The sequence below is a fragment of the Acromyrmex echinatior genome, chromosome 18 (assembly GCF_024713525.1).
Source record: "Acromyrmex echinatior isolate Ae372 chromosome 18, ASM2471352v2, whole genome shotgun sequence".
NCBI lineage: Eukaryota > Metazoa > Arthropoda > Insecta > Hymenoptera > Formicidae > Acromyrmex > Acromyrmex echinatior.
In genome coordinates this window covers 7,857,501-7,880,174 of record NC_141869.1, presented here as the reverse complement: position 1 = coordinate 7,880,174, position 22,674 = coordinate 7,857,501, and the positions used below count along the sequence as shown (strand labels likewise).

Below are 22,674 nucleotides of genomic sequence, written 5' to 3'. Positions count from 1 at the left end.
TTTTTAGTTCCATTTTGTAAAACGCTCATTTTTGCTTATTTTATGAAAAAGTTAATTACTACAAAATTGCAAACAGTATTATAAAAATTGTTATGTTATCTGATGAAAGACACTTTTTAGTTTGTATTTATGTTTTTGAAGTTTTATTTTTGACTTTTGTTTAAGAAATATCGTTCGTTCGTTAACAAATTGGTATGTCGGTGTTGATAACTTTTTATTTTTATATTTAAATAATGATAAATATCCACCAAATCTAATGAGTGCCATGATTTGTATATTTGCTAACTGATTATCCTTTACATTACTCTGAAATTTTAGATTTAAAAATTCTTAACTAATACAAATTATTTTCATTATTAGGTTGCTAGTTTCAAGCGGAACATATTCATATTCCACGAAGGTATTTATATACTTCACGTTTTAAAAACATTTTGGAGGTACAATTGATGCGTTTGGTTTGGAGTTTTAAGCTCTTGTATCCTTGTTTTACGTCTAACGAAATGTTGATTATAAGTTGTTTAAAGTACATGAGTGTCCAAATTGAACGTAGTCAATATTAGCTAATAGCGGGGAATGGAAAGTTACTTTTTAAAGTATCAAGTTACAGTTACTCGTTATAGTTACCGTTATTTAAGAAAGTAACTTTTCGTTAAAATCGACAACCATCAATCACAGCGGACGGGTCTAGGAACTTTCTAGTCTCATGCGCTATGAGTGGCTCCAATCAAACCGTGTTCAATCATGTGCAAAGTAACGATAAAAGTACTTGTAAAAATCGTTATCATCACTAAAAAAATTAACTTATGTTATTGTTATAGTCACCAAAAAAAAGTGGCACAATTACCAGTAAAGTTACCAAAAAAGTAACTGTTGTAACTGTAACTTCGTTATAAATAACGAGTATTTCCATTAGTTGGCTATATCATTGTATAAAGAGGATGATAATTATATAATCACCAAGATCTATGAGTGCTATGATTTATACGTAGTATTTGCTAACTGATTATCATTTATAATAGTATAAAATTAAAATAAAAAATGGTGTTTAATTAATACAATTGTTTTATTATTTATAGATTGTTCGCGAATTCTAAACGATATAGCATTTGGAGAATGTATAAAGGTATTTATAATTTTTTTATATTACCTTACGTTTTGAATTACATTTTAAATAAAATTATGCCATTGTAATCACTAAAATCTATGAATGCTGTGATATTTTAATTTGCTACTGACTTAATAAATTTTAATAAAAATAATAATAATAATTTTAAATAACTGTTGTGTGTTTCGCGGGTTTTCTACGTGTCTAGATCCATTCTTGGAATGCCAACGTTTCGTGATACTGATCAGGCTGCTCCTCGCCCTGATGAAGTGGACTGCAAGGCTCACGAAACGTTGGCATTCCAAGAATGAATCTAGACATGGAGAAAACCCGCGAAACACAACAGTTATATAGAAAGCACCCGTGGAAGTCTCAAAAATATAGTAATAATTTTATTTAATAACAAACACGGAATTTTCCATTTATTAGGTTTGCTAAATCCTTGGAAATTGTAATGAATCGGCGAAGATTGCGAATAATGTTCATTTGTCATAATTTTTGTTTATTATGTAATGCTATATCATTATATAAAGAGGATGATAGTTTGTGCATCCACCAAGATCTATGAGTGCTATGATTTATCTAGTATTTGCTAACTGATTATCATTTACAATAATATAAAATTCAAATAAAAAATAATATTTAACTAATACGATTGTTTTATTATTTACAGGTCATTCGCCAATTTTAAACGATACAGCATTTGGAAATTGTATAAAGGTATTTATAATTTTTTTTTATATTATCTCGCGTTTTGAATTATATTTTAAATAAAATTATGTCATTGTAATCACCAAGGTCTATGAATGCTGCGCTATTTCAATTTGCTACCGATTTACTAAAAATTTTAATAAAACATATAATAATTTTATTTAATAATAAACACGGAATTTTCCGTTTATTAGATTTGCTAAATCCTTGGAAATTGTAATGAATCGGCGAAGATTGCGAATAATGTTCATTTGTCATAATTTTTGTTTATTATGTAATGCTATATCATTATATAAAGAGGATGATAGTTTGTGCATCCACCAAGATCTATGAGTGCTATGATTTATCTAGTATTTGCTAACTGATTATCATTTACAATAATATAAAATTCAAATAAAAAATAATATTTAACTAATACGATTGTTTTATTATTTACAGGTCATTCGCCAATTTTAAACGATACAGCATTTGGAAATTGTATAAAGGTATTTATAATTTTTTTTTATATTATCTCGCGTTTTGAATTATATTTTAAATAAAATTATGTCATTGTAATCACCAAGGTCTATGAATGCTGCGCTATTTCAATTTGCTACCGACTTACTAAAAATTTTAATAAAACATATAATAATTTTATTTAATAATAAACACGGAATTTTCCGTTTATTAGATTTGCTAAATCCTTGGAAATTGTAATGAATCGGCAAAGATTGCGAATAATGTTCATTTGTCATAATTTTTGTTTATTATGTAATGCTATATCATTGTATAAAGAGGATGATAGTTTGTGCATCCACCAAGATCTATGAGTGCTATGATTTATCTAGTATTTGCTAACTGATTATCATTTACAATAATATAAAATTCAAATAAAAAATAATATTTAACTAATACGATTGTTTTATTATTTACAGGTCATTCACCAATTTTAAACCATACAGCATTTGGAAATTGTATAAAGGTATTTATAATTTTTTTTTATATTATCTCGCGTTTTGAATTATATTTTAAATAAAATTATGTCATTGTAATCACCAAGGTCTATGAATGCTGCGTTATTTCAATTTGCTACCGACTTACTAAAAATTTTAATAAAACATATAATAATTTTATTTAATAACAAACACGGAATTTTCCGTTTAGATTTGCTAAATCCTTGGAAATTGTAATGAATCGGCAAAGATTGCGAATAATGTTCATTTGTCATAATTTTTGTTTATTATGTAATGCTATATCATTGTATAAAGAGGATGATAGTTTGTGCATCCACCAAGATCTATGAGTGCTATGATTTATCTAGTATTTGCTAACTGATTATCATTTGACAATAATATAAAATTTAAATAAAAAATAATTTTTAACTAATACGATTGTTTTATTATTTACAGGTCATTCGTAAATTTTAAACGATACCGCATTTGGAGATTGTATGAAGGCATTTATAATTTCTTTTATATTATCTCGCGTTTTGAATTATATTTCAAATAAAATTATGTCATTGTAATCACCAAAATCTACGAACGCTATATTTCAATTTGCTACTAACTTAATAGATTTTGATAAAAAAAAATATAAAATTTTATTTTTAATAAACAATCCCTTTTCTTTGTGATTTGTTTTGAAGATTTAGTATAGACACGAACCATATCTACTTTTGTCGATACGGTTTTATCGATAGTGTATGTAGTTATGTAATTCTCAAACTAAAAACTGGTATACTGGCGATTTCGACAGTAACAGGAAAAAAACCAGCATGGTCTCTCTCAGATTTCTCTCTGTCTCCAATATTTCTATGGTCAATGGTCATGTCCTTTAATCTGTATTAGTGGAAATAGGCATTAAGTGCGTACTCTATAACCTTATCAAATCTTATGGGCCTACTCGTGGCATAGAAAAGATGGAGTAGAGCAAAGATAAGGTTAATTACAGTTCTAATGGCAATTGTTCGTAGTATATAACAATGTACGGCAGTTGGAGGCTTTTTTAAGCTCGCAACTTGTGAGCTAGGCTCATAAGTGGGGACGTCTGTGACGAAGGTTATGGGATAATTGATACCATCACCGAAGTTTCTCACTCGCGAGGAGTATGGGGAACTTTGGGAGTGACATCGTGATATGGTACATCTCATTTTCAACTTTATCAAAAGCATAAATGCAACAGTGGTATTAGTTCTGTTTTTACAGCTGATGCGACAGCGACAAACTAGCTTAATGCATAGAGCCGGTTTCACCAATGCCGATTACTTGATCGGTCGATTAACTTTGTCATCTTAATTTTTAATCTATTCATGGCTAAGACAAAATGTAGTATGAATAGTAAATTAGATTTAGAGATATAAATATATTTTGAGTATCTTTACAAATATGTATTTTGTAAGAATTGTTGTCAAGAAATTAGATTAGAAATAAGTTTTTAGTTTAGAAGTTGGCTTAAATTTAATTAGTGGATTAAATAACTGACATTTATAAAACATAGTTGCCAATGTTTTTCTTATACATTAAATGTTTTTATAATAAACACGTAATTTTTATCAGTACATAATTAAAAAAGAATACATTTGGTAGCTTGTTGCTACTATTTTCAGTCAGTGTCATATTTGGAACCAGTGAAATCATCAAATTGGTCATGAACAATGGAGAGGATATTCTCAAAATATCTACATATAATTGGATTATTCGATTATGTTTGAATTTATTGGGATATGCCACTGTGTTATTGCCAGGTTGTCTTATATACAAATATGTACGCTATATAAAGTACATTCAGAGAGGCGGTAAGTATTGATATGGAAAGAACTAATCAGGGTTGGTATGTAATGTATTATAACTTCATTACCGTTCCAATTTACTTTTAAAATAATGAGTAATGATATTACATTTTCTTATGAGTAATGAAGTTATATTTTTTAGGAATTAATAATGATTTGAATAGTTATTTTTACCATTACCCTTTATTTCTAGCATATAAATCAATTCCGAAAATATTAATTACTTACCATATTTTTTTTTACTGCGAGACCAGAATTTCAACACCTTGTGTACAATATAATCATTGCATAGGACAAATTTTTATTTATAGGAAAAGTCTATTATTGTAATTGACTTGATTTTAATGACAAAAATGAAATAAACCATTGTACATATTTTAATTAAAAAAAACCTTTTTAGTTATAAGAAGCATAAAAATTTTGATTGATCTTTACTGTACTATCATTGTATTTTATTGATGAAAGATATTAAAAATAAAAAAACAAATAGAAATAAGTCAATGAGCCAAATTGGATTTTAATGTTTATTCTGTATTATAAATTGAATGTATAAAATATTTCTTTTAATTCGAATGTTTAAAATATTTTTATTTTCAATAATATAATAATACATTAAGCAGAGAAATTGTTTCAAATTAATTAATGTTGTCATAAGTAGCATATTTTTTTATGCTTATTTATAATGCGTATTTTAAATGGAATTATATGAATTTTTTTACATAATATTTTTTCTTTAATTATTCTACATATAAAAGTATTAAAATAAAATTAAAATAAAAAAATTAATAGTATATGACAGTGTGAGATATTTTAAATTTTATTTAGCGCGTGTGTGTGTTTTTTAAAATATGTTAGAATAGAGTATAAAATATTTCGTCAACTGTTGATTTTTTTATAATTTCACTTCCTTACTTTTTATATGCAGAATAACTGAAAAAATTATTACGTAAAAAAATTCTATAATTTATTAAACATTTTTATTTAAAAAATAAAAATGCTCTTGAAAATTCGTAAAATAATAAGCACGATAAAAATATAAAGCCTATAATATTTGAACAATTTTTCTGATTAATAGTTTATATTTTTTTCTAGTTATGTTTTAATAGAAATATATAGTAATAAATATATAGAAATAAATGTATTATAGAATAATGACAAAAACAGTTTTGTAACATACATTCATCTAGTTTTGAATCTTATTCCTTTATTAAAAGGTGAAATTTTTACATTATTTATTTATATTTACTGTAAAAATTTGTATATGATATTCTATTAATATCAAGAAAAAGTAACGAAAATAGTAATGGCTCGTTAATATTTAAGAGAAGGATCCGATAACACATATCTTAATTGGTCAATTTAAAATAAAATATTCTCATTGATAAAGCAGTGAAAAATTATTAGGCACCTCCTGGCCGATGTGTGCTGACGGGACCTTCCCGTTTATAAATAAAAAGTAACGGTAACGAGTTATTTTTTTTTTAAATGAATGGTAATGAAATTTTATAAAATAAATTTGCCAACTCTGGAATATAATGTCTCAAGGAATATTATAGTAGTTGAGAAGAATATTTATGCAGGGAAAGGTTGTATTCCTAGACTGGTGCATTCATGCTTTGTGGGACACTGTGAGACAGGTTTCTTGGATTCGCCAACTTATGTTCCTAATGCTTCCACTCACATTCAGCGTACTTTTACTCAAGACGCTCTACTATTGATATATTGTTTCCTTGGATTACAAATTAGTTATTTAACTTGGGGCTACCTGCAGGAAAAGATAATGACGCAGGTAGTGGTCAAATTCCATCGACAATAAGAAAATATTTATTAAAAAAATATACATATGTTATTACATTATTAGTGTGATTAATAATTAGTTGTAGTGTAATTACTAACCAGGAAGCAAAGCTTCCTGCTAAGCAAGCTAACTTGTAACGTCGTTGCATTTTTACAATAACGGATTCAGCTGTTATTGTAAAAATGTAATTAAATCAAAATAACACTGTATTCATTTGTACAGGAATACGAAGATGCTTCTGGCAGTAAAGCACGGTTTCAAGATTCGCAATTCCTGGTATTTGTAAATCGCATTCTTGCTTTTCTGATGTCCGGATTATACTTACTTATTCAACGTCAGCCGCAACATAAGACGCCATTGTATAAGTATGCATTTTGTTCTCTATCAAATATCATGAGCAGTTGGTGTCAATATGAAGCTTTGAAATACGTCAGTTTTCCATCACAGGTGAAAAATTATGATTGTATATCTTCTGATGATTTGCTGATTTCTTTATTCATCATAACTTTTTTGTATATCAAAAATTATTTATATGAATGTTTCATATTCGTTCAATTATTCGTTTAGGTTTTAGCTAAAGCCTCTAAAATTATTCCGGTTATGGTTATGGGAAAAATAGTTTCGCATACGTCATATGAATATTATGAATATGTTACTGCGATTCTTATTTCTATCGGAATGACGCTCTTTATGCTGGACAGTTCTGATCATAATAAAAACAGTAATACTTTGTTAAATATACAATGCATTTTAATTACAACCAACATTATATTAATTTTATAAATACTTTCAGATGGAGCGACAACACTTTCTGGTGTTATTTTATTGGGAGGTTACTTATTATTAGATAGTTTCACAAGTACCTGGCAAAATGCACTGTTTATAGATTATGGAGTAACTAGCGTACAAATGATGTGTGCAGTCAATATGTTCTCCTGTTTGCTAACTGCGATGTCTCTGTTTCAACAATCGAGCTTTCCGCTAATTTTTTCTTTCATGACGACGGTAATTAATTTGCAATACTCATGTTAGTTCCTTACATAATATTGCTTACATGAAAGTAGCATTAACAAATTTTATTGTACAGTATCCCAGGTTTATAATCGACTGTTTGCTGATTTCCATTTGTTCTGCAAGCGGCCAATTGTACATTTTTTACACCATTTCGAAATTTGGATCCATTACATTTGTCATTATGATGACCATTCGTCAAGTATATAATTATTTCATATAATATCAATTTATCAAAAAAAGACAAGAGCATAGACAAAGTGTCGGTCGACTATTGTGTCGTAAAACAAAATTATGCCATACCTATGAGCGTAATTACATACATTGCCGAAACGATTACTCATAAATGACGAAGTCGGCCGACACTGTGTTTATCGTGCTCTTGCCCTTAAATCCAGATATATACTATAATCCCGCATTTAATATCTGTTACAGGGCTTGGCAATATTATTGTCATGTTTGATTTATCATCACGAGATTACTGTTATTGGAGTGTTTGGGATATTGTTAGTATTCGGCTCAGTATTTTTACGAATTTATTGCAACAATCGATTACGTGTAATCAGAAGACGCAGAGCCGCAGCGAACAGTATAAAACATTAAAAATTGTATTAGTTAGACGGAATTACGATCTTAATTGTCATAGAAGTAGAATTCTATCAACTGTTTATTATAATTGCTATGGATTAGGGTAGAATTCTGACATAGTAATTAGATATTGACTGTAATTATGGATGCTAAATTTTAATCCTTTATTTATAATTAACATCGCGTCATAATCTCTCTTTCCATATACAGCATATACTATATATCGCGAATGTATATCCAATAGTTTGTGATAGAAATTTCAATCATGAACTTCAAGAAATATTTGTATTTATAAGTTTTGTAGCCAATATACGTCGCGTGTGTAATATATTTGGAAAAATATGTACTTGAAGATACATGTGATCTGACAAAAACAGCATTATATCTTTATGAAAAGAAAATTTGTGTTATGCCATATGTATAAAGGCGTATACACGTATTGTATTATTTATTTGAAAAATATTTATTTTGATATAAATGCATATACACAACAAACACATGCAAGTTTCTTACCATAGATGATTGTATCCAATATAGAAGTAAGTACATATAATTCTTTTCTGTAGGACTTAAGCTACATATTTATCAAAGGAAGATAGAACATTTATGTTTTCATTGGCTATTTTTATTTTGGAAATTATGTTGAGAACGATAAAGATTTTTGAATTTGTAATTTTTTTTTATCATTTTTTTTTAGTTCAAAATGTTATCTAGAGCTATCGGAGTTGTGACAGCATTTGCTACGAAAGCTTTGCGATCTGTATAAATTTGTATTTACGAAATTGGAGACTAATAGATTACACAAAGAAACAATGTCGAGTTCTTGAAATTAGATTTGGACGTCTAACTAAATGTTGCTATGTTGCTATCGTTCTACGAAAATTGATGTATATGTGTGCATATGATGTTACTAGTATATAAAGATGTGTCACATTTTATCAATGAAACAGCGATCTCGGAGTTCAGGCTTTAGGACTGCTTAAAGACTCAAGTAAGTAGCCATTTTAAATCAGAACTAATGCGAATAAAGTTTTGTATATAGTGTACAAGAATATATCCGACAATATATTTTAATAACAAACTTACTTTCCTCAAGGAATTCATGAAATATATAATTTACCATACATGTTTCTCCCTTGAAGACTATTCACAATTTATACTTTCTTCATCTTTTTTTCTTCTGATTGAAAATAATATAAACAGCAGCTGCAAAGAAACAGTCATTCTATTCATCTCAGCACTATTGTTTAAATATGTAACAAAACAAAACGTTCTATCCAATTGAATTAATTTGATGGAAACAAATTATTTCTAGCTTAGTTTCTATAAATCGCTCGCTTTTAGCAACAGTACAATATTCTTTAATGTCCTTTTGGTAAATTACATAAATTTACAGATAATTACTTAAATGAGAATACTTGTTTGGCAGTATTTATAATTTTAATTACACAAGTTGTACAAGTAGCACAAAAATCTTTTTGACAACTAGTCTTTATTTTTCACTTAAAATTTGTGATAAAGCTATTGTACAGAATGGATTTATATTAGGGTTTAGGGAAAATAATCTGATTCTCTTCTGTGCAGGATTATTTTTTACACGTGGAGATATAGATATAATCACAGCAAGAAAAGTCTTATTGTGTATCAAAAACAATGTTGTCAAAAACTTTGATTTCGACTTTGATGAATCGACGATACTCTGAATGGATTATTAAGCGTGACAAGTGTAAAATATAGTCATCGTGCGACTAGAATATCAGAAAGGATAATATTTAGTCATTTCACTGGAGCTGGCGGTCGGTGGATAGCTATAAGGCACATGATCGCAATGACCACTTCGGACGCTAGCAGAACCAGCTGTATACTGCAGAGAATCACCTCCAACCTGAGTACGTAGTACTGCCAGAGCAGGAAGTAGAGCGTCGCTAGCGAGCTGGGAATGGTCAGGACGATCCCGATGAGAATTGGTAGTCCACGCTCAGTTAGATTTCCCTTTCTCCCCAGATAAATCCTGCCGCTCTCCGTCACTATCAAGAAAAACAGAAGCGCGAACTCTGTCAGAGTCTTGCTTGCGCCCGGTGATGGCAAATTCGCAGCCTTGAATAGCCCCATGCCCAGCTCACATACGGCGAACATGCCGAAGTAAAACGAGTTCAGATACATGAGAATTTCGTAGGTGAGTGAGGAGTTCACTACGGTGGGCATTATCACTCTTCAACACTGAAACCTGAATCCTTCCGATCGCTACGGAAGGGAGAATACGGTACGATAGAAACCTTCAAGTTGTTTCTACGAACAGTATGAACAGACACACAGTGATACAGTTGTCCAATACACGGAGTAAAAAGTAAGAGTAAGAAATTGACCAATCACAGTTGATTATTCGTCTCACATTCGACTGTCGGTAACAAGTTGCATTTTTGTAAATCAATAATGAGTAATGATAATGAATTATTTTTTAGGAAAAAGAACGGTAAATTATTTTTATGAGGTAACGTTGCCAACCCTGTCAACACATGTTTTGAGTGAGACTTTCGTTATAATTGAACTCTCTCAAATAAATAAATAAATACACACACACACACACACACACACACACACACACACAGCTTAAAGATTCATTTTTTCTGAAAAAAAAAAAAAGAAACATATATAGTTGTGTATTTGGATTTGATATTTAAGAAGATTCACACGATAGCAAATGTTGATTAAATTTATCATTATAAATTTTGTAAAAAATTATACACTATAAATTTAATATATGTATATATATATCGCCTTTTTTTTAGAAAAAATGAATTGATCTTTCATAAATAGAAAAAAAATCATTCATTCTCCTCTTGGAGTGACAATTCATTGTTTCAAGTTTCATTCAATAATTGAAATAAATTTTTCAACTCTTTACAGTGATAAAATTCACTCCAATAATCTTGAGTGGATTTTCTCCATTCCCATTTTGCAGTAAAATTCACTGCAGGAATAGTGAAATTTCATCTCAACCCAGTAAAATTTGACTATTACAAATTTAGAGTGTAGGTCTTAAAAGTTTTAAGTCTTAAATATATAAGAATCAACTATATATAATACGAATACTGATCACAGAGACGTATTAACATCTTAAGACGGTTTTGAAATAAAAATGGACTTACTAATATATAAGTCGCGTTTTTTGCTTAGGATTAGAATCGTTTCACGATTTCATTCCCAGCAAATGAGAATGGATTAAAATGAATTGAAATGGATTCACATTTTTAGAAATATTGATTCACGAATATTAAAATGAATACTTTTCAATCCTGAATGCATTTTTATTCAATTTTTATAGGAATTGCATGGACCATATCTCTATGCCTTTCAATCTAAAAATAATATTAGTTTTTTCTGTGCAATTGTGAAATTATTGTTCAAAATTTCGAATAGAAAAAAAATGCAATTTTTCAATCCAATTGCATCCAATTGAATCTAATTGAATTCAATTGAATCCGATTAAATCCCAAAAAAAGTATTCGCTATTTAAAATACACATTAGAAAAAAAAATTTCAATCCATTTTAATCTATTCTCGTTTGTTGGGTTCTCAAGTGCGTATACTTATAAGCGTGAAGGGTCTTGGCTACAATTCCGCCAATCTCTCGTAATAATTAAAAAGCGATCGAAGGCGGGAAACGTTGCTCCGAGTCCGCGGTGAATGCGCGCGGTGGCGCGCACTGCGCAGTGCGCAGGACGACGCAGCATCAGCAGTTATTATGTTGGTTATGTTATATCTCCCGTGGCGGCAGCAGTACAGCTAACAGCTTACGTAATATATAGTTGTAGTGCGCGGTGCGCGCATCATTCGCCGCGTTGCAACGCTCGCTGCAGTTCCGTCAGTTCCGTCGAACTCCGGAGGGTTCCGGAAGCATCCGTCCGTCCGTTCGATCCGATTAGTCGATCGGTCGAATTTTTCGCGGGTTAGCAAAGAGGGACACGGACAGGGTTCTCTGCGACTATACATATGCATATACATATATATATATATATATATTTAGTTTACTCCAGTTTACTCCGCCACTGCTGGACTGTGCTGAACGGAGCCCCACGCTGGGGCTGCTAGCTGAGGACTGACGAAAGAAGAAAGAAAGAGAGAGAGAGAGAGAAAGAAACTGCGCGCGCACGAAAGGGAAGGAAGAGAAAGGAAGAGAGACGGAGGCGGAGTATATAGCTGTAGGTCAAACGCAATCAAACGCAAGTTAGACGGAGACGCAGCGAACCTAGAGAAGAGGTGTATATCAGTGTACGTGTGCTGTGAGGGCAGCGCGAGTACCAACCAGCTGGTTGGCAAGGCAAGGGAGGCCAGTCGGCCAGTCGCCAGTGAGACGCAGTGAGACGCGGCATTTCGCGAGCGCGTGTGTGTTATTTGTTCGTTCGCGCTCACGTATCCTAGTGTTCCTAGTGCGGATTTCTCCACTTGTGTGTGTGTGTATGTGCGTGTGTGTGTGTGTGTATGTGCGTGCGTGCCTGCCGTTTACTATTATCTCCTTTTCCTCCTTCCTGGTTCCATCGTCGTCACTGCACGTACATAACGTACATTCATTCATTCGTTCATTCGTTCGTCTGAAAGTGTGTAACGTCGTGTCTATCTGATCTACTCGCGCCTGGCACCAACCTCGCGTTCTGGGACACGACTCTTGCCCCTATAAAGCGAACATCGTCTGCTCTGCCAGCTCCAGCTCCAGCTCCAGCTCCAGCCGCAGCGCATCTCTCCACCACTAATCGTTCGTCCCATTCGCGCGCGCTCCTTCGTACTATTTTTTCTCTTTCTCTTTCCTCGCCTTTCTAGCGAGTTACCGAGTTCCCCTCCTCCAATCAGAAGGAGGCAAGAAGAGAGAGGGTGCGCGTCCCGTGTACACGGTGTGCACGGTGTACTCCGTACATCACATCTCGCTTCCATTGTGTGTACCGTTGGTGGTCGGTGGCTGGTGGCTGGTGCGCGCCGTTTATTCCGTAACGTAATCTCTCCGTGGCCGTGCGTGTAAACTCGCGCGCGCGCGCGCGCGTGTACAGGTGTGAGTGTGTGTGCGTGTGTGGGTCTGGGCTGGGGGGGGGGTTACGTGCGTGCAACGAGCGAACCAAGATGGCCGCTGATTCAGGAATGGAGACGTGTCCCTCCCCGGAGATTGCGGACTCCAGAAAGCGGCCGCTCGACTGCGATGCGGAGAACGGCGCGACCAAGAGATCACACTACGGATCAGGTATTTTCGATCGGGCGTCGTCGACGCCGCGCGTCAACATCGTTAGCGTCGCCATTGCAAAATTGCGGCAATTTCACTCCTTCGCTCGACGTCACCTACATCAGAACCTGGTTTCTCCTCTCTCCTCTCCTCTCCTCTCCTCTCTTCTCCTCTCTTCTCTTCTCTCACGGATATTCACGCATAGTTCATGCCATAGACGATATCAGATATATACGCGTAGCCGTCCTTCTATCTCCCTATCCATTTCTCTCTCGCCTCTCGTGCGCGTCTTTGACAAATCCTGTCATCTTTGTCGCGCTTTATTGATACAGCGCGAATCCGTTCCCTTTCGTTACCCATTTTGTCAGTGGCTCGTTTTTCATCGGTCGTACGTGTCACGAACACGATGCACAGCGCCTATCGCTTTGCATATCCTCGCCTGTGCCACGTATCTTTCCGCCTGCATCGTCGTCCCGTTTTTCTTCTCTCTCTTTCTCTCTCTCCCTCTCTCCCTCCCCCCTCTCCCTCTCTTTTTCTCTCTCTCTTCCTCCCTCCCTCCTTCTCTCTCTATTCTCGCTCTATCATGTATTCTGCCTTCTCTGATCAACGATATCATGCGTGTGGACATGTCCAAGTTCGACGGCAAATCAACAAAATCAGTCAGCGGGAAACGATGTTATGAATTTTCACGTTCATTCGCGCGACATTCTTCACTTCCTTCTCTCTCTCTCTCTCTCTCTCTCTCTGTCTGCTGTCTGTCTCTCCCTCTCCCCATCTTTCTCCGTCTCTCTTTATTTCTCTCATGCTCTCGCTCTCCTTCAACTACGTGTGGGCGGTCGTGCCTGTGAAGCATCGTTAATGGAGGACCGCTTCCACGGCGGTGGCTGCTCCTACGGTGACTCTGCAACTTTGTCGCGCGAGCATCGTGGAAATAGCGGCGTACATTTCCGCCGCGCCGTTCTCGTCATCGTTGCCGTGTATTATACGCGCGCACCTGTCACAGCAGCATTTGGTGCTGCTCCGTTCCGTGCCGCGTATCCGTAACGCGGTGCCACCGTTGTCGTTGTCGTTGTCGTCATTGTCATCATCATCATCATCATCGTCATCGTCATCGTCATTGTCGTCGTCGTCGTCGTCGTCGTTGTCGTTGTATCGTTGTCGTTGTCATCGTCGAGAAGCCGCCACCGCCACTGCCATCCGCGCACAGAATGACGGCGCCCACTAGGATATGGCGCATCGGTGAGTGAGTTTGTCACGCACGCACGCATCCACCTCGCGTCTCTCTCTGCTTCTCCGAAGAGGTTGATGGGTCAAGGTCGTCGGGCCAGTCAGCCAGCCAGCCAGCCAGCCAGCGAGCGAGCGAGCGAGCGAGGCCGAGCCGAGCCGAGCCGAGCCAACGCGCAGGGCCTCCATCTGTCAAACAGCTGTTTGACTTCCGTACATCCAACTTCCTGCTGTGCATCGTCCCTTTCGCTCCGATCGCATCGATCTTTGTTTGTCTAAAAAAAAAAAGAACAAAGAAAATGAAGTAAAGTTGGTTAATCGAAACTACAACGGGTTTTCACATTTTCGTTAGTTCATGTCGATCTTTTTGCCGTGACGTTCACTTGAAATTAAATGTCCTTAGTCAAAAACTGATTATTGATTTGTTTTGATTATTATAGTTTTTTCTTTATATTTATTAAAGCGTGATTTATATATAATCATTCTCTTTCTCTACCTCTTTTTCCCTCATGTCATGTGATGCGATTACGGTTTAAATGTCAATCTTCCAGCGAAGCTGATTAACTAAAATCATTGTTGCGACTGATTCCTTTTGATCCGACCGTACTGAAATTAGTAACCGTTGTAAATTCGTTTTTCTTTTTATGATATCGAGTGTATGTATCATTCAGAAATAGATATATGTGAGAAAAGATTCCATTAATTCTGAACTGTTCAGGATAATTACTTTTGGCTTGAAATTGAAATATGTCAGTACTTATGTCTATTTCCATTCCTACTTCCATTCTCACTTCATTGTTGTTTTGTCATAGCGCGCTACGCTCGTTCAGGAGGTACGTACGATACTATAAGTTTGAAATTGTTAAGTTTTTCATCTGCGTTAGTTATTATATTTAAAAGTATTTTATTACTATAATAAAATACTTTTATAATATTACTTTTATAATATACTTAGTATAATATTACAAGATGCTATTGTTCATAATATATCCAACTATAAAAATGCATGATTTATACACACACACACACACACACACACACACACACACAATAAATATATACACTTACACATATTGTACATACGTGCACGCACTACATACAGGGTGTTCCAGAATGTTTTAATATTTTGTGTGCTGGTAGAATGGATTAAACTGAGTCCTCTAGCATTTTGCAATTTTCGTAATATTTAACAAAATATTAATTACTAAATATTATCGAATATTGATTTTCAATAAAAATTTTTTACTCAATTTTACAGAAAAACAGCAAGTAACAAAAATTATTTATTTTCTTCTTATAGAAAATAAATAATTCTAAGAATTATTTATTTCTAAGAATATTTCTAAGAATTTTTTATTTCTAAGAATATTTCTAAGAATTTTTTTCGGAATTTTTCATTTTGGTAAAAATAGTTACCAATAAGAAAATGCAGTACTAAAAAAATTGATAAAAAATTCTGAAAAAATTCTTGGAGCTGAAAATTAATCAATTTTTGAATAAAATTTCTATCGGGAGATTACATAATAACCGCGAGTCCCGTGGCTACGCTCCTGCGTAATCCGGCTGCACGCTATCTGATTGAATTCAAGTTTAATTGTTATTAATAACTCAGTAAATAATAGTCAAAAGTGGAAAAGGAACTTTTAGTTCAAAATTTCATTCTCTTTTACTCCAAGAAACATTTATTAAAAATTATGACACCCTGTACACACACACACACACACACACACACACACACACACACACAAAATTCCTCTGTATTTTTATAATTAAATGTATATTATGAATAATAGTATTTTATAATATCTTCTGAACGAACATGACAAAACAGCAAGTGAGAAGTAGGAACAATAGTGAACATGAATACCTACAAATTTTAATTTGAAGCTGAAAGTATTCTTTTTGGACAGCTCTACATTAATTGGATGCACTACAATAACTTAAAAAAAACGAAACACTCAAGAAAGCGAATGATTTTGAGTGAAGTTATGATTACACCAAAATCCTTGATGCAATTGTATGATACGTCTTATTCATATTCGATTTTAATGGATATTCAGTTGTGCGCGTTAATCTTTTTTTATAAATAATTTTCCTTGATATATTTTTTTTTAAATTACATGAATTGATATACTTACTGCTGATCACAAAAAATTAATTGCAATCATCTCGATCTTCTTTTAATATAGAGTCATGATTTTGAATGAATAAAAAATCGTAATAAACACGTTTGTTTTTGCATAACGAGATATTTTTTGTTTCTGATTTGCGCATCAATTTAAAATTATCCACGTCATCCGGCTTTGATTTCCCGAAGTTTTCTTTATTGTTTTTAATCGGTCTAAGATCGGTCTGTGACTCATGATTTAAGAAAACAATTTTTTCTTAAATGCATCCCGGAGATTTCTTAACAAGATTTTAGTATATCTATAACGTAGGCCGATATTTATAGTCTGTTCTTATTTCGTCTTAAGTAATCTCAAGCTGCTAATACGGTGCTCTGATCGGTTTGTGTCATCTTAAGACTGTATTTAAGACAGAGAGAAGAATTGATTATGAGTATTGCCCGTAGAATTCCCGGACATAACTTGAAAAAAATTTTATTTTGAACATTTTATTATTAAAAATATTTAGTAAGATAATAAGATCTTTATTGTATACTCATATACATTATAAGCCGTTTCATCGCGGTAAGGTGAAGATTATCGGGTGTGTGAAGCTAGCATCTCACTTGGAAACTCATAAAATATTGAGAGTTTTGAGTTTATTTTCAATAGTTTTATAATTCTATGTAGGTTAAACAAATATAATTCACACAGCAGCAACTTTGTCTAACGAAAACAAAGTTGCCGCTACACGAGAATTATCATAGAACTATCAGAACTCTTTAAAATCCGACAGTGTCTAATTTTTGTTCCCGTAAAGATCATTTTTTTAGGAAGAAAAAATTAAAATATAATTATAATATAATTTGTTTAAAAATTAAAATAATAATGTTAATCGTCAGAACTGACTTTACAACTATGTATCTTTTCAAATCCTACAAGAAAATTTGACTTTGTTAGACAAAGTTGGCGCTGCGCAAAACCTGGTATCTTATTTTGCATTTTCGGTTTCTCGACTTTAATGGCCGTAACTATGTATTTAACTTATATAGAACTATAAAACTATTGAAAATAAACTCAGAACTCTCAATATGAATTTCCATCAAGTGAGGCGCTATTTTCACACACGATTATCAAAACAGTTTTTTTTTAAGTTTTTTATTTCTTTTTATGTATTTAACTTTTTTGTATTTTTTTTAGTTTTTTACTTGTTTTATTTTATTGTAGTGTATTTAAGAAAGATTTGTGATCTAAACACAAGTATGAATAAAACAATGCATACAATATATGCAATGTTAAATAAAAAAATAATACAATATTAAAATAAAATTTGTTAGCATTTTTTGCTGGATTGTTTTTATTGATTTTTTCTGTAATGCTCTTGATAACACCACTCAAGGTCAATAGTTCTATCTTATGTGCTCTTCGAAGTCACAAAACTTTTGTCTGAACATATTTTTCATTGAACACATATTTTCAGAGATAATAGTTTCTATCACTTTAAATGGGTCACATTATATGTAGCGAGTGTTTAAAATAAAGCATTAAAAATTTTTAACTAGGAAACAAAGAGCATTTTAGAGAAAAACATTTTATACAAAAATTTTTGTAAATTCGAGGATATGAGATGATATCATTGGTTTGAGCTTGAGTGGCATTGTCAAGGTTAGAGCAAGGTCACATAGAATTTTTTTTAATAAGACTCCATTTTTTATTACATATTTTTATAGCTTATTTCGAGAGCTTCCCAAAATACTATTATGAAATATTTTTTCAGTGTGTTGAAAAGCTTTTCATTCTGGCATCAAAAATAGGATGTTTCATTTAAAAAAATCGATTTGACCTGATCTTGACAATGCCTTGACACCACCCAAGATCAAACTGATAAGATCTGTAAACAGATCTTTTTATTCCTGACAATTTTTTTGTCTAAAACATTTCTTTCAAAAAGAAATCATTCTTTTGAATAAATCCGGGGTCCCGACTTTTTTTGAACACCCTATCTATATATACACATACATACACACACAGGATTCACATCCCATTTTAAAGGATCCACTCAAATCTCTCAGAAATACTGCGTTAAATCGAAAAATGTTTCAGACAAAAATTTTTTAACTTGGTGGAGAACATAAGATGGTGTTATTGATTTGACCTTTGGTGACGTTATCGAGAGCAAGGGCACTTTAAATTTTTTAAATGGAACTTCCCATTTTTCATTATATGTTCTCGTAGTTTATCTCGAAAGCTTTTGAGAACATTATAACAAATTAATTTTTCATTAAGTACTTTTCGAATTATAAAGACTTGAAAATTACAGTCGACATTAATGTTACTCAAGGTATCCGACTGACTATTAAAACCTCTTAAATTTTGTTCAGGTTCATGACCTGTATAACATTTGTCAAGATCAAGACCATTGGACGTTGTACCTATTTTTATTTTTGCACTGAAGACTCATTTTTACGTAAAGATATATATTTTTATTCATATTTCGCTGCGTAATACACAGGATATTTCAGAATTCACGTACATGAAGCAAGCGCGTGACAACACACGTCGTCAAGTTCATAGTTGTTAACAATGACTGCGTTCAGCAGAGGAAACTAATCAGTGCGCTTAGTGATTTTTTAATATGATTTGTACTTGCTTTTAGTTCTTTGCGGGATCTAAGTATAGGAATCAATCATATTGAAGACTCACCAAGCGCTAATCGATTAGTTTTCTCTGCTGAACGCAGCTAATAAATGCGCGAGTTGTTTACTACAAGCAGCAATGGCAACGCACGAGTGGTGAAAGAAACATTTTCCCGTTCTAGACGATTGTATTTCGTTCGTCTCGCCTCGAGCTTGAGCTTGGCGATAGCTCGGGCGAATACGCGCTCATTTGGATATTCTTAGAAACTAATATCTCATTAACTATTGCGAAAATTACAAAATGATATATAAGATTTTTCAACTCATTGTCAGTTTAGTTTGCTTTATCTATCCATGTTCCATCCACAGTCCAAGTATAAATAGACTGCCGATTTCGCCTCCATGTTTGAAGACAGCGCTGGACAGCGCCATATTTGTGTTCACTCACTCCCATATGTATAAATCACACGGATAATAACGTTGTTTTCATATAAATTCGTACGATGTTCACAGACAAGACGCATACATACATACATATATATGAAACAAGAACAGCTTGGAATTAAGTTTATCTCTGTCTATCATATGAATCAGCAGTCTAGTTATAGAAGTCTGTAGTTTCATCTAATGTCAGATACCCTGTATAAGATATGATTAAAAGAATGGTTTGCTTTGATTTACAGGTGGAGATGGAACGTATCATCTCAAAGTGTTGGTTCCCGGTGTGGCAGCCGGGGCCATTATCGGGAAAGGTGGAGATACAATTGCTCAACTTCAAAAGGATACAGGGGCAAGAGTGAAGATGTCTAAATCGCACGATTTTTATCCGGGTATACATTTAGCTTTCAGTGCACGTGTGTTCTCGCAGCTTCGATAAATTATCGTTTCATTTGTCTATTACAGGAACTACTGAGAGAGTATGCCTTATCACAGGCACCGTAGATGCTATTATGGAGGTCATGGAGTTCATCATGGACAAAATACGCGAGAAGCCTGATCTTACTTCGAAAACTACGGTTGATTTCGACTCTGGTAAAGCCACCGCGGAGAGGGACAAGCAGGTATAAGATTGAAATATTTTTACCGTAACATTTTTCCTGTTTTTTCTTCAAATATTTTATGTACAGGATGTATATTTTTAAAGGAATATGAATTTGTTAATAATTCCTTTTTATATAAAAGTATACAACATTAAAAATAGTTACAGACTTTGAAATAGCTTTTTTTTAAGGTTATGTTTTTTTTATTGTTATGTTTGGAATATCTTCTAAAAATAATCCGAATTTGCTATTCAATATTAAAAATTTTTTGTACTATATTAATATATTATTAATTTTTTCGTGGGAAATAGTAGCACTAATAATATTTACTTAAAAAAATACGAAATTTAACAAATATTGTATGCGCGAATGACAGGTCTGATCTGAATTACTATTTCAGGTTAAAATTTTAGTGCCTAATAGCACTGCAGGGATGATAATAGGAAAAGCTGGGAATTACATTAAACAAATTAAAGAAGAATCTGGCTCGTACGTTCAAATCAGTCAGAAGGCTAAGGACTTGTCCCTTCAGGAGCGATGTATAACGGTGATTGGTGAGAAAGAAAATAATCATAGGGCGTTACATATGATCTTAGCGAAAGTGGCAGATGATCCGCAAAGCGGTACCTGTCTTAACGTCAGTTATGCGGACGTAAGTGGTCCTGTTGCCAATTACAATCCTACAGGCAGCCCGTATGCTCAAGCTCCCACAAGTACTCCCACGTATACATCTACAGCTGGTCTAAATACAGGTTAGTATTTAAATACTTAAAGTTAAAAAGTCTTTTAATAATGCAATATTTTCTATGTGATGAATACATTTGATTGTTGTTATAAGACAGCGTTTTCAATTATAAGATTATTGTCTAATAATTTTCATATACCAGCTTGATCAAAAAGTTTCCGGAAGAGACCACCAAGTGATGCTCTGAGTCAGCTGATTTGAGTTCTTCTTTTTTTTGACTTGAGGTTGCCATCTATCATTGACATTTTCATCAAATTTTATCGCCATAGCTTGACATTTGTAAAAATTACGTCGTCTTGAATACATCTACCTCTGCGCGTGTTTTCGATTTTTTACAGTTTTAAAAATGGAGTTGAATTTGCAACAACGAGTTTGCAACAACGAATACCATCCAACAGCCATCGAATTCACCCGATATGGCTCCCTGCGATTTTTTTCTGTTCGATCGAATCAAAAAACCTGCGGGGAACGCGTTTTAACAGCCGAAAGGAGGTAATGGAAAAATCGAAGACGACTCTGATGGCTATACCAATAATAGAGTTTCAGAACTGTTTCGAGAGCTGGATCAAGCGCTGGCATAAGTGCGTTGCAGTCGCTGGAGAGTACTTTGAAGGGGACAATATCACTTTTGATGAATAAATTTGTATTTTGAATTTTCTGAATGAATTCCGGAAACTTTTTGATCAAGCTAGTATGTAAGAAGGCTATAAGCACTTTTCCTTAATTTTTATTATTTAATTTCTTCAGTGACATCACTTTTTGATGAATTTTTTTTAGAATTCTGTACATAATTTTTTTAAATTTTTTATAATTTTGATATAATTTTATAAGTTTTTAGAAAATTTCTTAGATTTTTTTGTAATACTTTTTAGAAATGTTGAAAAAGCTTACATTTTTTTTCAGAATTTTTTGTACATTGCTGGAAATTGAAATTGCAACATTTAGAAAGAAATGTCATTTTGGGATCAAATGTTGGAGAGGGCAACGTGAATAAACGATTAAGCACAGTAACTAAGAAATAATAGTCTCGTATCTATATTTCCGGACTGTGTAACTTTACAGCGTAGCTCGAAATTGAACTTTATGTAATATCAGAAATCTTTTTTGTCAGTTGAAACAATTATTAGATACTATTATGACCCAGTTTTTTATGTAGTTAACTTGTGATTAAGTTTAACTTGATATTTTATCCAATGAGCTTCATCTATAATGATGTCATGGATAAAGCCCATTAAATAAAATATCAGGTTAACTACAAGTTTTAACCAGAAAATGAAAAACATCCAACAGTGTGAACATTGTGTTCAACGGGTGTCCAATATCATCCTGTAGTATGCTTTTTAAACTTGTTCCATTTATTCATAAAGCAGAGAAAGTGAAGCTGTAGATATATTTTTCAAAACTGCAGATACCACATACCGCAGCTCTCGTGGGTCAAGGATTACTGGATTTCTGAAACTTTAATAATTTATTTATATAATTCCTATAAATGATATATAGAGTTTCGTTCTAATCAAAAGTCTACTTTTTGATGTTGCATTTTCAATTTTCGATACTATACATGATAATAAAATTTGGTGAATGTTATAAGAAAGAAGTTTATCGAACTTTATTGCCACACGTAAACATATATGAATTTTAAAATATTAAAAAAGTTTTAAGATTTCTATTAGGTGTTGGAATTAATTCGTAGCGTTTTACAAGTGATGGGAAGTACTTTCATTAATGTATTTTT

General features: G+C 33.0%; 3 protein-coding genes and 1 long non-coding RNA gene across 11 annotated transcripts in view; 3 read left to right on the top strand and 1 right to left on the bottom strand.

The window, feature by feature from the left end:
* The first annotated feature begins 406 nt into the window (after window positions 1-406).
* Window positions 407-3,777, top strand: LOC105144749 (uncharacterized). 3 transcript variants are annotated; one of them, XR_015548218.1, is made up of 6 exons: window positions 407-863; window positions 1,077-1,123; window positions 1,779-1,825; window positions 2,255-2,301; window positions 2,731-2,777; window positions 3,205-3,777. It is a non-coding gene; the product is annotated as an uncharacterized LOC105144749 (long non-coding RNA). The 3 variants fall into 3 exon arrangements; XR_015548220.1 differs by lacking the exon at window positions 1,779-1,825; XR_015548219.1 differs by lacking the exon at window positions 2,255-2,301.
* Window positions 3,626-8,475, top strand: LOC105144750 (adenosine 3'-phospho 5'-phosphosulfate transporter 1). 2 transcript variants are annotated; one of them, XM_011053846.2, is made up of 8 exons: window positions 3,626-3,933; window positions 4,381-4,589; window positions 6,183-6,372; window positions 6,604-6,828; window positions 6,949-7,102; window positions 7,175-7,386; window positions 7,469-7,594; window positions 7,828-8,475. In XM_011053846.2, the coding sequence occupies exons 2-8, from the start codon at window positions 4,498-4,500 to the stop codon at window positions 7,993-7,995; spliced, it is 1,167 nt and encodes a 388-aa protein (XP_011052148.1). In that variant the 5' UTR covers window positions 3,626-3,933; window positions 4,381-4,497; the 3' UTR covers window positions 7,996-8,475. The 2 variants fall into 2 exon arrangements, with proteins under 2 accessions (XP_011052148.1, XP_011052146.1); XM_011053844.2 differs by having other exon boundaries at window positions 3,627-3,933; window positions 6,164-6,372.
* Window positions 8,476-9,318: 843 nt separating this feature from the next.
* On the bottom strand, window positions 9,319-10,572 carry LOC105144751 (transmembrane protein 216). The gene has a single exon (XM_011053847.2). The coding sequence runs from the start codon at window positions 10,183-10,185 to the stop codon at window positions 9,757-9,759; it is 429 nt and encodes a 142-aa protein (XP_011052149.1). The 5' UTR covers window positions 10,186-10,572; the 3' UTR covers window positions 9,319-9,756.
* Window positions 10,573-11,773: 1,201 nt separating this feature from the next.
* Window positions 11,774-22,674, top strand: part of pasilla (RNA-binding protein Nova-1-like protein passilla) — a 26,840-nt gene continuing 15,939 nt past the window's right edge. For 4 of the 5 annotated variants that reach the window (XM_011053854.2, XM_011053852.2, XM_087415796.1 and 1 more), the window contains exons 1-4: window positions 11,774-13,210; window positions 19,838-19,984; window positions 20,058-20,215; window positions 20,595-20,946. In XM_011053854.2, coding sequence (XP_011052156.1) covers window positions 13,093-13,210; window positions 19,838-19,984; window positions 20,058-20,215; window positions 20,595-20,946 — 775 coding nt within the window. In that variant the 5' untranslated portion in view covers window positions 11,774-13,092. Of the gene's footprint in view, window positions 13,211-14,382; window positions 14,429-19,837; window positions 19,985-20,057; window positions 20,216-20,594; window positions 20,947-22,674 lie in introns of those variants that run through there. The other variant, XM_087415798.1, reaches the window with a different exon arrangement.

Excerpts from the sequence above, each read along its gene's own strand:
- LOC105144750 (XM_011053844.2), top strand. The coding sequence starts at position 3,902 with ATGGGGAACTTTGGGAGTGACATCGTGATATG. Across the intron at positions 4,590-6,163 it reads AAAGTACATTCAGAGAGGCG|GGAAAGGTTGTATTCCTAGA; the intron begins GTAAGTATTGAT and ends ATATTTATGCAG. Across the intron at positions 7,103-7,174 it reads TTCTGATCATAATAAAAACA|ATGGAGCGACAACACTTTCT; the intron begins GTAATACTTTGT and ends AAATACTTTCAG.
- LOC105144751 (XM_011053847.2), bottom strand. The coding sequence starts at position 10,185 with ATGCCCACCGTAGTGAACTCCTCACTCACCTACGAAATTCTCATGTAT.